We start from the raw sequence: 12603 nt of genomic DNA, 5'->3' as shown, positions 1-12603 counted from the left end.
CACCACTACAAAGTAGCAGTTTTATGCTCGGATGTGTCCTGTGACCCAACACGGTGCTTTTCAATGCAATGTCCAGCACAGCTTCCTTACAACAAGACCTCAGATTGTTTCTGCATCTGTTCCTACCACTTAGGTTTTATTAGAAGCTTGTAAAACCGCAGCCCTGGGTGAGCTGCACCTTCTCTCCTAAAACACGTACACACTCGCTCACACTGAACAATTTGACAGGTGGAAAGAGACTGAACACAAAGTTTCCTGGCAAGCAGAATTCACCAAAGCAGAAAATGTGCCCTTTGGAATTATTGGTACATCTGGCAACAACGTTCAAAAAGCTTTCAAAAAAAATTTTAATAACTGTGAAAAACAAAAGATCTGAAGATGAAATCCCACAGGTTTAATTTTCTTAGCGTCTCTTCAAAATGGGAAAGAAAGAAGAACAAACCATTTAAATAAGGCAGATGTGTGCCGATCTCCATAGGTCGGGAAATTACTATGGAAACGGCTACTACCCTAACCTCATCTTGCAGCAAGAGCGAAAATAAAGTTTAAAACTACTGGAACTGTGGCCCCATATGTAGTTTGCCAATAAACAGTGAGGAAGATAATGAGGAAGATGGGGGGGGGGGGGACTCCATTAGCTGCAGGAGTAAGTGGCATTTTGTGGTTGCCAGGAATCCACAGCAATTTATTTCAAGTCTGTTGGACACATCTTTACCATTGGGGGTGCTGGAGTGTAGTTTCTTAATGGTAAAGACCCATTGACTTCCTTCATTCCCAATTATTTACATCCACCAGGTGAACGCGGGAGATAGCATGGATATTCAGATAATGAGGTAATATAGTCTCACCTATAATGTCACAGAAACTGAGCTGACTGGGAGACTGAGCAGAGAAAATATTGCCCTGCAGCAGTGAAGGTGAAACTTTACGAGGCAGCATGATACAACCATTTCTGCACTCAGCTGAATGTCAGCTGTGTGTATTGTATTTAATGTTGTATGTTTTTTGCACCAGTCAATCAGCAAGATTTGATTTGAACCATTTTCCCTTGATCATTAGGTCAAATACTGAGAGTCACACAGCTTGTCAGGCTACAGAACCATCAACCTACGGCATGTACATTAATGACAGCTACGGACACGCAGCGATACAGACGTTAAGGTTTGACTGATGCATCATCTGGACGTCATTCGTCATTGTAGTTTGTGTGGCATGAAATTATAAAATACTGAAAGAACACTGTGCAAACAAATCAAAACAGAACACTTTACATGCTAATCAGCTCTTTACCTTTCAGGATCAACTGAGACTTTTCGGGGGTCTGGGCACTGCCAGGTCGGGTCACGCTGGCAGCCGCCATGACATCACAGCTCTGTAACACAACCACAAAAAAACCCCACATTAAACAATATGCTTCCTGATCGCTTTAAACCAGAGGTGCTCGATGTGAGGACTTTATCCCCATCTGTGCAGGGGAGAGTTACCATATAATTGTTAAACAGCCTCGGAGGCACATTAGTCAATGAGATTACAGCTGAGGCTGTAATCTGAACTGATCACTGCAATTTTCCTCTCTGACAACCAACGCAAACCTGCACCGAGTCTGGAGAGGGGTTCTGTCTACAGAGGCTCAAATAAACATTTCTTTCTTTTTTGTTGTTGCTTCCAATTATCTAACAATCAATAGAGAATAAAGTAGACTTTAAAATTAGTGGAACAACATGAACTGCAATGACAATAATGGATGTGGGAAAAACTCACTCCTTTCTTTCTTCTCCATCATTTTGTCTAGCATTCAAATTCAATCCTAATTATTATTAATGCAATCAAGTTTAATCTGACATGTCAACTGGTTTAAAAAAAAGTATCTGAAGAAATGCTGCCGACTGAATCAAATCAACAACTTCACCGTAATCTTTCAATATGCTTGTTCAGTTATTGACTTTTCAGCAATTTCTCATATTGAGCATCCACAACATTATGGTCCAACTAAGATTAAAATGAAACCAAAACAATCTACTTAAACAAAAAAAAACTCAGTTTTCACTTAATTTAAACAATCTCGGGAATCGCTACAACATGCAGGTGATATTATGGGTTATTTTTTAACTGAGACATTTGCAGCCTATTGAGAAGTTCAATCCATACGAGTCCACTGCCTGTTTAATATTATGATGTCTACAGATATCACAAGAGAAAACCAATTCATTATTTTTTTTGAGCAGCATGGTCAATGTCACAGCAGAGGTTTGGCCCTCATCGGCTTCACCTTGAGCAAAGTCACAGATGAGCTCCGCAGCATTTAACCATAAGAAAACTGCAATGCACAACAAGACTGCAGTCAGCCAAGATGCTGTCCTTTCTACAAACTCTTATCAAGGTAAGGTTTGTCACTCTGCTGTTCACATTGCTGTTCACTAACCCAGAGCTTGTGCTTAAATTTGGTTCACTCTATAAAATGTGTAAATTGCCCGTTGAAGATTGCATCAGCGACTTCTTCTTATCAACTTCAATCCCAGACCAACGATAAAGTATTTGTTCTAGTGCTTGATACACCACTTAACTCCACCAATGAAAAATTCTAAAATTAAGACATACTTTGTTGTCGTTTTTTTTTTATAAAAAGAATATTAACTTATGAAAGAATGAGATTTTTTCTTTAATGTTTTTAAGACATAGCTTCTTCCTACACTGCAAAAACACAACATTGCATACAATCTAGAAGCTTAATTACTTAATAATAATGATGAAAAAGTTCTAGTTGCATTAGGCTTGTCACGATAAATTTTGCTAGACAATAAATTGTCCCAGAACTTATTGCGATAAACGAAAATATTGTTGTTGAGACCATTTTCAAGTAATACAACAGTAATAATGGCACAACAATGCAGGAACAAGTTCTCAAAGATAAATAACCTTTAAAATATAATAACATTTAAAGACTAAAACTGGAAGAAATTTTAAATATCCAAAATAAATAAAGAAAACAACAGAAACAACAAATGAAATTAATTAAACACCAAACTGACGACTTTTATTATTCAGTTTTTGGTAAAACGAGAAAGAAGAGAGAAAAACGATAAATCAAGCAAATGAAAATTATTGAGTTTCTTTTAATTTATCATGCGATTAATTGATTTATCGTTTATTGTGACAGGCCCAGCACTGGCAGCTTATTTTACTTATAGCATGGATAAAATTTCTTGCTATAAGTGAAATAATCTAGCACTATTTCATCAATATTAAGTAATTATCTACTTAAAATAAGCTGCTATGTCTTGTAAGTTCATTTTTTTTGTCTTCATAATTTTATCTTAAGATATTTGTACTCGGAACTAGAAAAAAATATGTGGTAAGATTTTGTAGTTTTACAGCGATATTGCTCAGACAAAAAACAAAAGAGTCATTGTTAACAATAAAGTAATGAGAAGCAGCTCCAGACGTCTGTATAATTAATATGTCACTCTGCACAATACATTCAATCATAATCATTATTACGTCAGTTTGTGCAATATCACGGTTACAATGGAGTGACTGACTGAATTCATCCTTTAAATAATTTTGGTCAGCTGCACAACCTCTTTCTGACCTTGATGTGTCCACAGCAGATGTAGATTTTAGCGAGTGACTGAAATGCTATTCAATTCAGTTTATTTAAACAGCATCCGTTCAAAACAAATGTCATCTAGACATCCTTTACAAAAAAGAAAATTTATGGGCATTGCATTCTTTTTAGTGGGAATACTGTTGATATGAGCAACAGTGGAAGCGTAAGGAAAGATGAACCTCCAGTCATCCAAGCGACAGTGGAGTTGATCGCGAAGTGTGAAATAGGCGTCCCGATCAACTCCAATACAGTCAAGAATAACTTGGCACATGTATGTTCTTCTATTATTCAGGGCTAAAGACATATTCACCATTGCATCAGGATGAGCCTGGTTGCAATCTGGAGCTCGGTGCTACTATTTTATCCTGTCATTTGCCATCACTAAACCAAAAAGCATGTTTTCCATTGATTTCTGAGGGTAACTATCCAGAAATACTTAAGAATAAGAAAAAAAGTAAATGATGTGAAAGTGGTTCCATTCTGCTGATTATATTGCATTTACACTGAAGTTTGCCTCCAACTCTTTGCAGCTGCAGACCTAATCAGGTTCATGGTATTCAGTTGTTTTCAGCTGCATTAATTCTGTATTGAAAACTGTGAAGGTCTTGGCAAGAGGGCCTGACATGACTTGATACAGAAGCTAATTACTTACTTACACAAACGCCATGTACATTCTTAGAAATCATTAGATATTGGCAACTTGCTTAAAGAAAACAAAATCAGAAATTGGCGGTAGTCAGCCAATCTTTAACTACACCAGCCCTGAATTCGTAATTGATTAGTTGAAAATTAAGAGTTGTTAAAAAAAAACTGCATCATAACCAACATTAATCTGTGTGTAAAGCTGGTCCTGACTGAGTGAGTAAGACTCAGGATTTTATAATCAGAATTAGGGAAGCGCTGTGAGGAGGACGTCACTAGATAATGAGAAATTGAATACATTATAGTTGCCTTGCTTTATTTTTTTAAAGACCAATTGTGTCATGGAAGATAGCAGAACAACAGCAAATGTTGGCTGTGTTGGAAAATCTCAAAGTTAAGCTGAGGGTTTACAAACTCAACGGGTAATACGCGCAGAGACCTGTAATGCTAAAGGCAAAATCTGAGCTCATCACTAAAACAAAATGCTAAAGACGGTTTAAAAGTGAACTCAGCTTAACAACACTGATGATCAACGCATTTATAATTTACATACAACTACCTTATTTTATGTTGTTTTTGTTTTTTGGTTGGAGTCAAAGACTCAAATGTTCTTCCTATTTTCTGACATAATTCAATTGAAATCCACGAGTTAACAATCTTAGATCCATAACTTATTATTTTGTACCATCAAAATGTAAGTCAAAACACAATGCGTCTCTCCTCTTGTAGGCAAACTTAAGAGGCGAGTTTTGTAGAAAAATATGCAAATACTAACTGCTGCATCAAGGTGACTAATGCTGCCATCCCAGCCTGGGACCACAGGAAACTATGATACATAGCTGGAATACTTTTGGTAATAATCAAAGCAGATAACTGGGTGTTTAACCAACAATAAACAAAAAAAAAAAAAAAACACAACCTAAGGTCACTGGCAAAGCCGCAGATGATCCGATGGGAATTATCACAACAAAAGAGGACAACATTACCTCCTATCCACTTTGCAAACCAAGCTGATCGGCTGAGCAGAATGGGGATATCAGCTGGAGAGTTTGGAGCCGAGTTTAGTTTCATTTAAACTGTCAAATGTGTGTTGTCGATAAACAGACTTATGCTCAACCTAATAAACATCCATGGCAGCTGCGCACAAAACACAAACACGGAAGATGATTGAGGTTCGCACCCCATAGTCAAGAGATAATTAGGAAACGGCAAAACTTCCGGCACGTCTTTTTAAAAATAAGACTCAAGAGGAACGCGTATCAACAAACCAAACGGGAGTAGGCTGCTTTTCAGTATGTGCACCACTCTCTTTCCTACCTTTGTAGTTTAGGGCGTTTCGTACCAGACAACAGAGTGTAATTGATCAACCATGCTATGGGTTTGCATGTATTTATATGCTTTCTTATTGTTCATATAATGTACTATGAGAAATTTTGATTATGTGCCTCAGTAATGTTACCTGTCAAGAGCCAATTGCTCAGGCTTCCTCTGGACTTTATCAGTGGGAGTGCAGAGCAATACACAATTTTCAGATAATAAAAAATGTCGATATAAATTAAATATCGACTGGGATTTTATCATTTCACTGTCAACTGTATCTCCAATGTAATGTTAGAGGGGAAAACACCTGGTGAAAGTACACAAGTATAAAATGTATAAGGTTACATTGACACAGCTGAAGAAAAAAGCTAGATAGGATTATAATGTACAATGACACACTTAACGTTAAATAATATATATTTTTTAAACGTTTAACAAAATCGTCTTTTTGTGAGCACACAGCTTTTAATTTTGATTTCTTTACGCTTTATAAATATATATATATATATATATATATATATATATATATATATATATATATATATATACCACACATCATAGTGTGGAAATACGTCCTTAACTTTGAAGAATGCTCTTCCTTACATCCGGTCCGACGCGCTTACATTTAGCAAGCTTGATGCTAAGGAGGCTAACTGTTAGCCAGTCAGTTTCGTAGGGGGATTTCACAAAAGGACACACCGGCAAATGTCGTTTTAACCATAAGGGAGCAGGCGGAGCCGTCCTTATAGTAGCGTCTTATGTCAGTAGGTGACATGTGAATTGACATGCCGGAAATTGAAGCGAAGCAGTGATAATTTACGTACCTTGTTCAGCTGTGCTCTGCCGTTGTCGCTACTGAACTTTCATTTCCGCCTGTGACAAAACCACGTGACGAACGCAACGTCGTTGTGATTGCACAAAGACTTGTGGGTCATATTAGTAATAATAAACATAAATTAGCATATCAAACACCTTTCCATCTGAATTACCGGATGTGTGTGCGCCGTATTGGTGTAATTAACTTGTCAGGTAGGTGAGAAATAAATAACTGACATGGATCCTCAGGGGCGCTGCTAGGCAGACAAATGTAGAGGGCAGCACTCCTCCCCTTGCCACCTATTTGTAATACTGTTAAAGATGACAATGCAAAGATAGATGCGTCAGGGATATTTATTATTAGTATGAACTAACTGGAATGTATCATACAAATATGAGTTAAATAAGGTAAGTGCTATTCCCTTAAGCTCCGCAGTATTTAAGCATGTCACCAGACTGCTCAAAGTTAACACTGCCCTCATGTGGTGCCGATATTTATCTTACTCATCTAACATAAGTGGATTATTTGATCTTCAGCATTTATTATATAACATAGGGTAAGATAGCAAAATAATATATAACCTCCCACCCCCACTTTACTCAGAAATCTTGGTATTAGTCTTTAATCTGAAAACATCCACATTATTATTAACTTTATATAGTTTCTATTTGTTTCAAAGATCATGAAGCTTCAACTCACTATCACTAAGATTTAGAGACTCACCAGATTGAAATGTCTGGAACAAACTTGCAAATATCTTTGGATGCTGCAGAAGTTCATATACGAGGACGTCTCATCACTGATATCCAAACCATTCGTCTCCTTGTTGTTGGGTTGAACCCGAGCTCCCTCGCTTTGTTTCCAGATGTGAAAACAATTAACTGAAAGCCTGTTTTCTATCTTTTTACCATTTCAATCATGTGACCAGACATTACATCCAATAACGTAACAAGTCTGTACCATAGCTAAATTGTGCTAATCTACTTGGATTAAAAAAATGTAAAAAAAAGAAATCAACAAAAAAAAAAAGTCTTGTTTTCTTGAATTATGTTTATATCTCTCCGAAATGGCACTCACTTCCCTTCAGCCACCACATACAAGTGGCGGCACGTTCCAGATAAGGGGGAAATCTTGTACACGCATACAAGGATGATTTACTGCACTAAGACCCTCCTCCTGTCTCTGATTAGTTGTTTCTGATTGGTTATTAGCACTGAAAGAAGGCAGAGGAGCTCAATTATTTAATAGATTATCTGTCTCGAACTATACTGTCACAATGTACTGATGGCATAAATCTGTAAAAAAAAATTATTTTTTAAATAAAAGTCATATATTGCAGTGTTAAAAGAAGCTGCTGTATTAATACAAAGCATTACTTTGACAATAAAAGTAAATAAAATACCAAAAAACTAATTTATTAAAAAAAAAAAGCTTGCATTAATACAAATAAACTCTTGAGAAACTGAAAATGTGTCACTAACAGTTTCTGCTGCAATACAACTCCCCTCTGTTGAGTGAGATAAATGAACACAAATTAATTTAATATTACAGATGATTCTGATCCAGTAGATCTGGGTTCAGTTGAGTCTGAAAAGAGATCTCGAGGTTGAGCCTCCGGCAACAACAGAGGTGTCTTCAGTTAATGGTGAGGACGTCACTCTGGATCTCATGGCTCAGCTGGGTCTGCAGGTCACTGAGCTTCTTCTTCAGAACCGCCAACGCCGACATGACGATGGTCTCCGGCCGGAGCGAACCGCAGGACTCCACGTTGAAATAAAATCTAGGGGAGAGTCAAATCTCACATGAGCTGTGTTCAAAGTTTCAGTCAAGCTGCAGGGACAATTAAACAAGAAGAGAAACTACAAAAAGTTTATAAAAATGAAAATCAACCTATTTTTTATTTTGGTTTGCAACAATATGTCTGTCTGTGCAGATACATCTAGAGAGAAGTTCATTTTATTAGTGATGCACAATGTATTGCCAGTACCTCTGGTATCAACCAATGCTGGTCATTTTTTTATGGCTATGTGGTTTTCTTTAGTCATGTGACGGTGATAGTGACGCAGCGCGGGATTGTTTTTAGGGTGGTTACCTAAAAAAGAGAAGTATTGTCAGTGATGTGGTCATTTTCTCACTATGTTGAAAGGCTAGGGATATATATGTGATGTAATATTGGTTATCGGCCATAACAGAAATATTAATATTGGCCAAACTTGTCTTTTCAGTGCATCCCTACTTTTCACAATGGAGGAGAAAATATTGGTTGACGAGCTGCAACATCTAATTTTATTTTCTATGTTATAAGAAAAGAAAAAAAACAAACATAAAAAAAAAAAACAGAAGGTGTTGGTGGATGTTCGCCCGCTGCATTGGATCAGAACCATGCAGAGGGTGTTAAGTGTTTTAGAACAGTCGTATGTACTTCCTCATGGCCTCAAAAGTTGCTCCCCAAAACTATCCAGCTACACACACACACACACACATTTTATATATATATATATATATATATATATATATATATATATATATATATATATATATATATATATATATATATAAAAGAAAGAAATTCAGAAATTCAATTATAATGGTTTTGCATTGAGAAAAGCTTAACAGGTAGATGGAACATGAGTTACATCAGTTTTGTCGGGACCAGAAATCCAGCAAACTATTCTAAGAAACTGATCGAAGACCAAAAACTTTGGATTAAGCCATACACACTTTCATTTGCTTTTTCAACTCCAAAGAGCTTTACACTATGATGAGTCATTCACTCACTCATTACTACACACATTCACACACTGATGGGGGTAAGCTACATCGTAGTAACAGCTGCCTTAAGGCATACCGACATAAGGCAAGTTTAAAAGGCAGTTCTTCTAAATACTCAGGAAATAAGTGTAAACTTCTGAATTTAGCAAGAACATAATTTTTTCTATTATTTAGTAAATTGACATAATTTAGGTATCCTAATTATAACTGGACAGTTAAATCTAGTTCACTGAGACAAAAGAGACAGTGAGGGAAAATAAGGTTAACTATGTTTTTATACGATTTATGAAAAAGCTTGGTTTCACCTAAATTTGCCTTTATTATTATTTTACTATCCAAATATTTAACTTCATGATTTTCCAAACTTACCAACACAGAGAAATTGTCATGTCCACTAAACATGCATATCTGATTATGACATGAACAGGTAAGAACCAAACTACTGGCACGTAATTATAGAAACAGCCAATTTTTGCTGCAAATACTTAAACTTTATGCAAATAACGTATCCACAGACTGTTTGCTCACCTTTCTGGCTTTCCGTTGGGGTCATAGGGCGCCTGAACTTCATCTTCCTCGATCTCTGAGTATTCACTCTTTGGCCTGAGAAAAATTACACCGCTGATTAAACGATCGACTCTTGTACTTCACAGTGAAGTTTTCTGAAATGAATACCTACCATTCCTCGGGTCGTGGATAGACCGTGTGCCTCAGTGCGTTGTCTGGGTCATACTCGAACGAGACCCCCGCCGTCGGGTTCCACTTGGCGTGCTCTTTACCGAAGCCCTTCTTGGCGTACGCCCTCAGCCGAAGCTCCTGACCTTTACGGAGCTTCACCAGCAAGATGTCTAACATGGACAATGCAACAAGCATGTAAATTATTAAAAGATAGTAGCAGAAAAGGCTAAAACAGCGAGACAAGATCTGAGAGTACCATCCTGCTCGACGTAGTCGTTCGGGTCATTGTCTCGGCTTCTGGAAGTGACCTGGAAAAAAAACAACTTCAGTCCACATTCTACGTACTGGACTATCAGGTGTGAAAGCACCCTGAAAGACTCACAGGGATCACTCTGGGGTTGTTGGAGAGCAGATCGCGTGACGTGACGTGACGCGTTTGGTCCTCGGTGCAGCGGACGTCCAAGGTCAGCTCCACGGAGCATTCGGGACAGAAGTCATCACATGTGCAGTCCTGCAGGAGGAGCAGATAGAAACGCACTCAGTTTCAACAACAAACCAGCATTCTTCCTAGTCTGAACTGTTTTCTGTCTGTTTTGTCACAGTTTACATTTATTACTAACTGGTTTTCATACACAAAAAAGAATGTAACAAATTACATGCAACGGATATTTTTCTTTGTTGTTTTGAATTTATAGACTGAAGCTGCAAAAGACGTCCTCAACCCATTTCCTGTTCAATAAAGGCAGCTAGAGCCTTAAAAAAAAACAACTTTTAAAAAGCAGGACCATCAGGATAAAAGCAGAATTATCTTAGCTTTCTGTAATTAGTCCCAGTAATGACTAGCAACATATTTAAAAGCTTTTGTTACCAGTAATAATGAAAGCTTTATTACTGATGAATTGCCATAAATGTTGGTATAAATTTGAGAAGTTATCCAAAATATTCCATTTCCAACATCCATACTTGTGTTTGTTTAAACACTTAGTTGAGTAATTGTCCCAACAGGTAACGTTTTACCAATATTCACCGTTCACACAAATGCTTTTATAGGAGTTCATCCATCCAACCCTGCTTATACGGCATGCATCTCAGAAGAACTGATGTCTAGGTACAAACCTTAAGCTGTTGCTGCTTCAGGAATGTGGCAAATTTAGACAATTATTTTTTAAGTAAAATCTTAAAACATATTTAGTCAAAATGGCTCTTAATACGTAGTAGAACTGTGATGCTCTGACACTAGGAACGCCTTGATTTATTTTTCTTTTTGTGTGTGTTTTTCATTATTTGCTGTATTTTTTTTCTGGTTGCCATTTTAGATGTTGTAAAAACTCTATAAATGTTAACTGATTTATTCAGTACACAATCAGCAAAACCTTCTTCCAGGTCATAGGTTTAGACTTAAACTGCTTTTTTTCTTCTTTTTTTTTTTTTGCCCAAACAGCTTTGAACAACATTTGTTTTTGTTTTTCAGATGCAACAGTCCACTCACCCTTGAATACTGCATCTTATCCACTATGTCGTCGCTGGTGAGGGGAATAAGACCTGGCGACACATAAAGCGAGCAGATTAGTGTTCAGGTCATAAATTGCCTACTAAGCTGCGCTGCAATCAACAGGACGGGGCTCTGGAGATACACACCGACTCTGTGCGCGATGAACTCATCGTGCAGCACTGATGAATTAGCATCGATTTGGATCCAGTCGATGGCTGAAAAGAATGCAATGAGTTAAAGTGATGCTGTAGCTACAACAAATGTTGGAGAAAAAAAAAACATACTCAGGCTTTAGTGTTGTTTACCCAACTAAACAAAGAGCTTAAAGGCTTGTAATAGTTTCTATAGAAAGCGTAATTTCACACAATAATAAAACAGAACTTTATCTGTATTTAGCATCCGAAATCATGATGTTTAGGAAAAACGTCGTAACAAAACAAAATAACTAAAGGGTATGATGGACCAAAAATATTGTTACACTACCTATTGTGGGAACTTCTGACATGAAGACACGGCGGAGAGAGTTTGCAACCCTTAAATGAAGAAAAGAGGTGTAAAACATATATGCAACACTATATATGTTTTGTAGGCCTGACTTCTATTTTCTTTGGCATTTATTTTTCTTGAATCGTCTCGTAACTCGTGCTTCTATACGCACACAGGCACAATGGGCGCCCAATTCCCAATACAACAATAAGAATGGGGAAAAATAAATACTCACGCCAAATCCGTGTTTTCAATGACGAATTTGACATTTTCGTCCGTCAATTCTGTTATTTTAACCGTCGGCTGGTTAGCATACGGCATCTTTAAAGGTTATTCTGTTCAAAAATGACAAGAACTGCACCACCTCGGGATTTAGGCCTCCCGGAAATGGCTGCTGAGCTGATTGGCTCAACGGAGGAGGCGGGACTTCAGGGGGAATTAGTGGATTTTCAAAATAAAACCCTGTTGATCGTTCTAAAATAGGGGTCTGTAACCTTCGCAATTCTTAAAACGTTAGATCTTAAGTATTTTATAAAAAAAAAAAATGTATGTATATATTTTTTTGTTATTAGATTTCACAATGAAGAAAAATAAAGTTTTAAGTAGAAAGAAGATAGATGAGTTTCCTTCTGTGGGATGTTGAAATTTATGGAAGATGGAAAAAAAAAAAAGTAAATAGTTTCCAACCTAATGACACAAAAGACAAATCTGGAACATCACTAATGTTTTTAGTGTGATTATGTTGCGTTATTTTATTGTTTTTATGAAAAAGTACTTAAACCAGCATTT

The 12603-nt window shown here is 37.0% G+C and overlaps 2 protein-coding genes across 4 annotated transcripts in view; both read right to left on the bottom strand.

Moving 5' to 3' along the window:
• wwp2 (WW domain containing E3 ubiquitin protein ligase 2) overlaps positions 1-6495 on the bottom strand; it is a 55485-nt gene extending 48990 nt beyond the window's left edge. For 2 of the 3 annotated variants that reach the window (XM_015013219.2, XM_015013222.2), the window contains exons 1-2: positions 6394-6495; positions 1291-1372 (exon numbers count right to left, since the gene is read on the bottom strand). In XM_015013219.2, coding sequence (XP_014868705.2) covers positions 1291-1360 — 70 coding nt within the window. In that variant the 5' untranslated portion in view covers positions 1361-1372; positions 6394-6495. Of the gene's footprint in view, positions 1-1290; positions 1373-5235; positions 5413-6393 lie in introns of those variants that run through there. The other variant, XM_015013220.2, reaches the window with a different exon arrangement.
• Positions 6496-7780: 1285 nt separating this feature from the next.
• polr2c (RNA polymerase II subunit C) lies at positions 7781-12225 on the bottom strand. Its single transcript, XM_015013231.2, has 9 exons — positions 12050-12225; positions 11812-11861; positions 11475-11543; positions 11326-11378; positions 10219-10347; positions 10093-10144; positions 9838-10006; positions 9687-9761; positions 7781-8166 (listed from the first exon to the last, which is right to left on the bottom strand). Exons 1-9 carry the CDS (start codon positions 12133-12135, stop codon positions 8022-8024), a joined length of 828 nt encoding a protein of 275 aa, XP_014868717.1. The 5' UTR covers positions 12136-12225; the 3' UTR covers positions 7781-8021.
• Between the last annotated feature and the right edge of the window lie 378 nt (positions 12226-12603).

This window comes from Poecilia mexicana, unplaced genomic scaffold (assembly GCF_051168715.1).
Source record: "Poecilia mexicana isolate PSO_F unplaced genomic scaffold, ASM5116871v1 scaffold_6, whole genome shotgun sequence".
NCBI lineage: Eukaryota > Metazoa > Chordata > Actinopteri > Cyprinodontiformes > Poeciliidae > Poecilia > Poecilia mexicana.
Note: the sequence above shows the minus strand (reverse complement) of the source record. Positions and strands in the feature narration are given on the sequence as shown.

Bases quoted from the DNA above. Each gene is read 5' to 3' on its own strand.
- polr2c (XM_015013231.2), bottom strand. From the start codon at position 12,135: ATGCCGTATGCTAACCAGCCGACGGTTAAAATAACAGAATTGACGGAC. The intron at 10,348-11,325 runs GTGAGTGGACTG...CTCCTCCTGCAG, and splicing joins ATAAGATGCAGTATTCAAGG to GACTGCACATGTGATGACTT. The intron at 10,145-10,218 runs GTGAGTCTTTCA...TTTTTTTTCCAG, and splicing joins ACAACCCCAGAGTGATCCCT to GTCACTTCCAGAAGCCGAGA.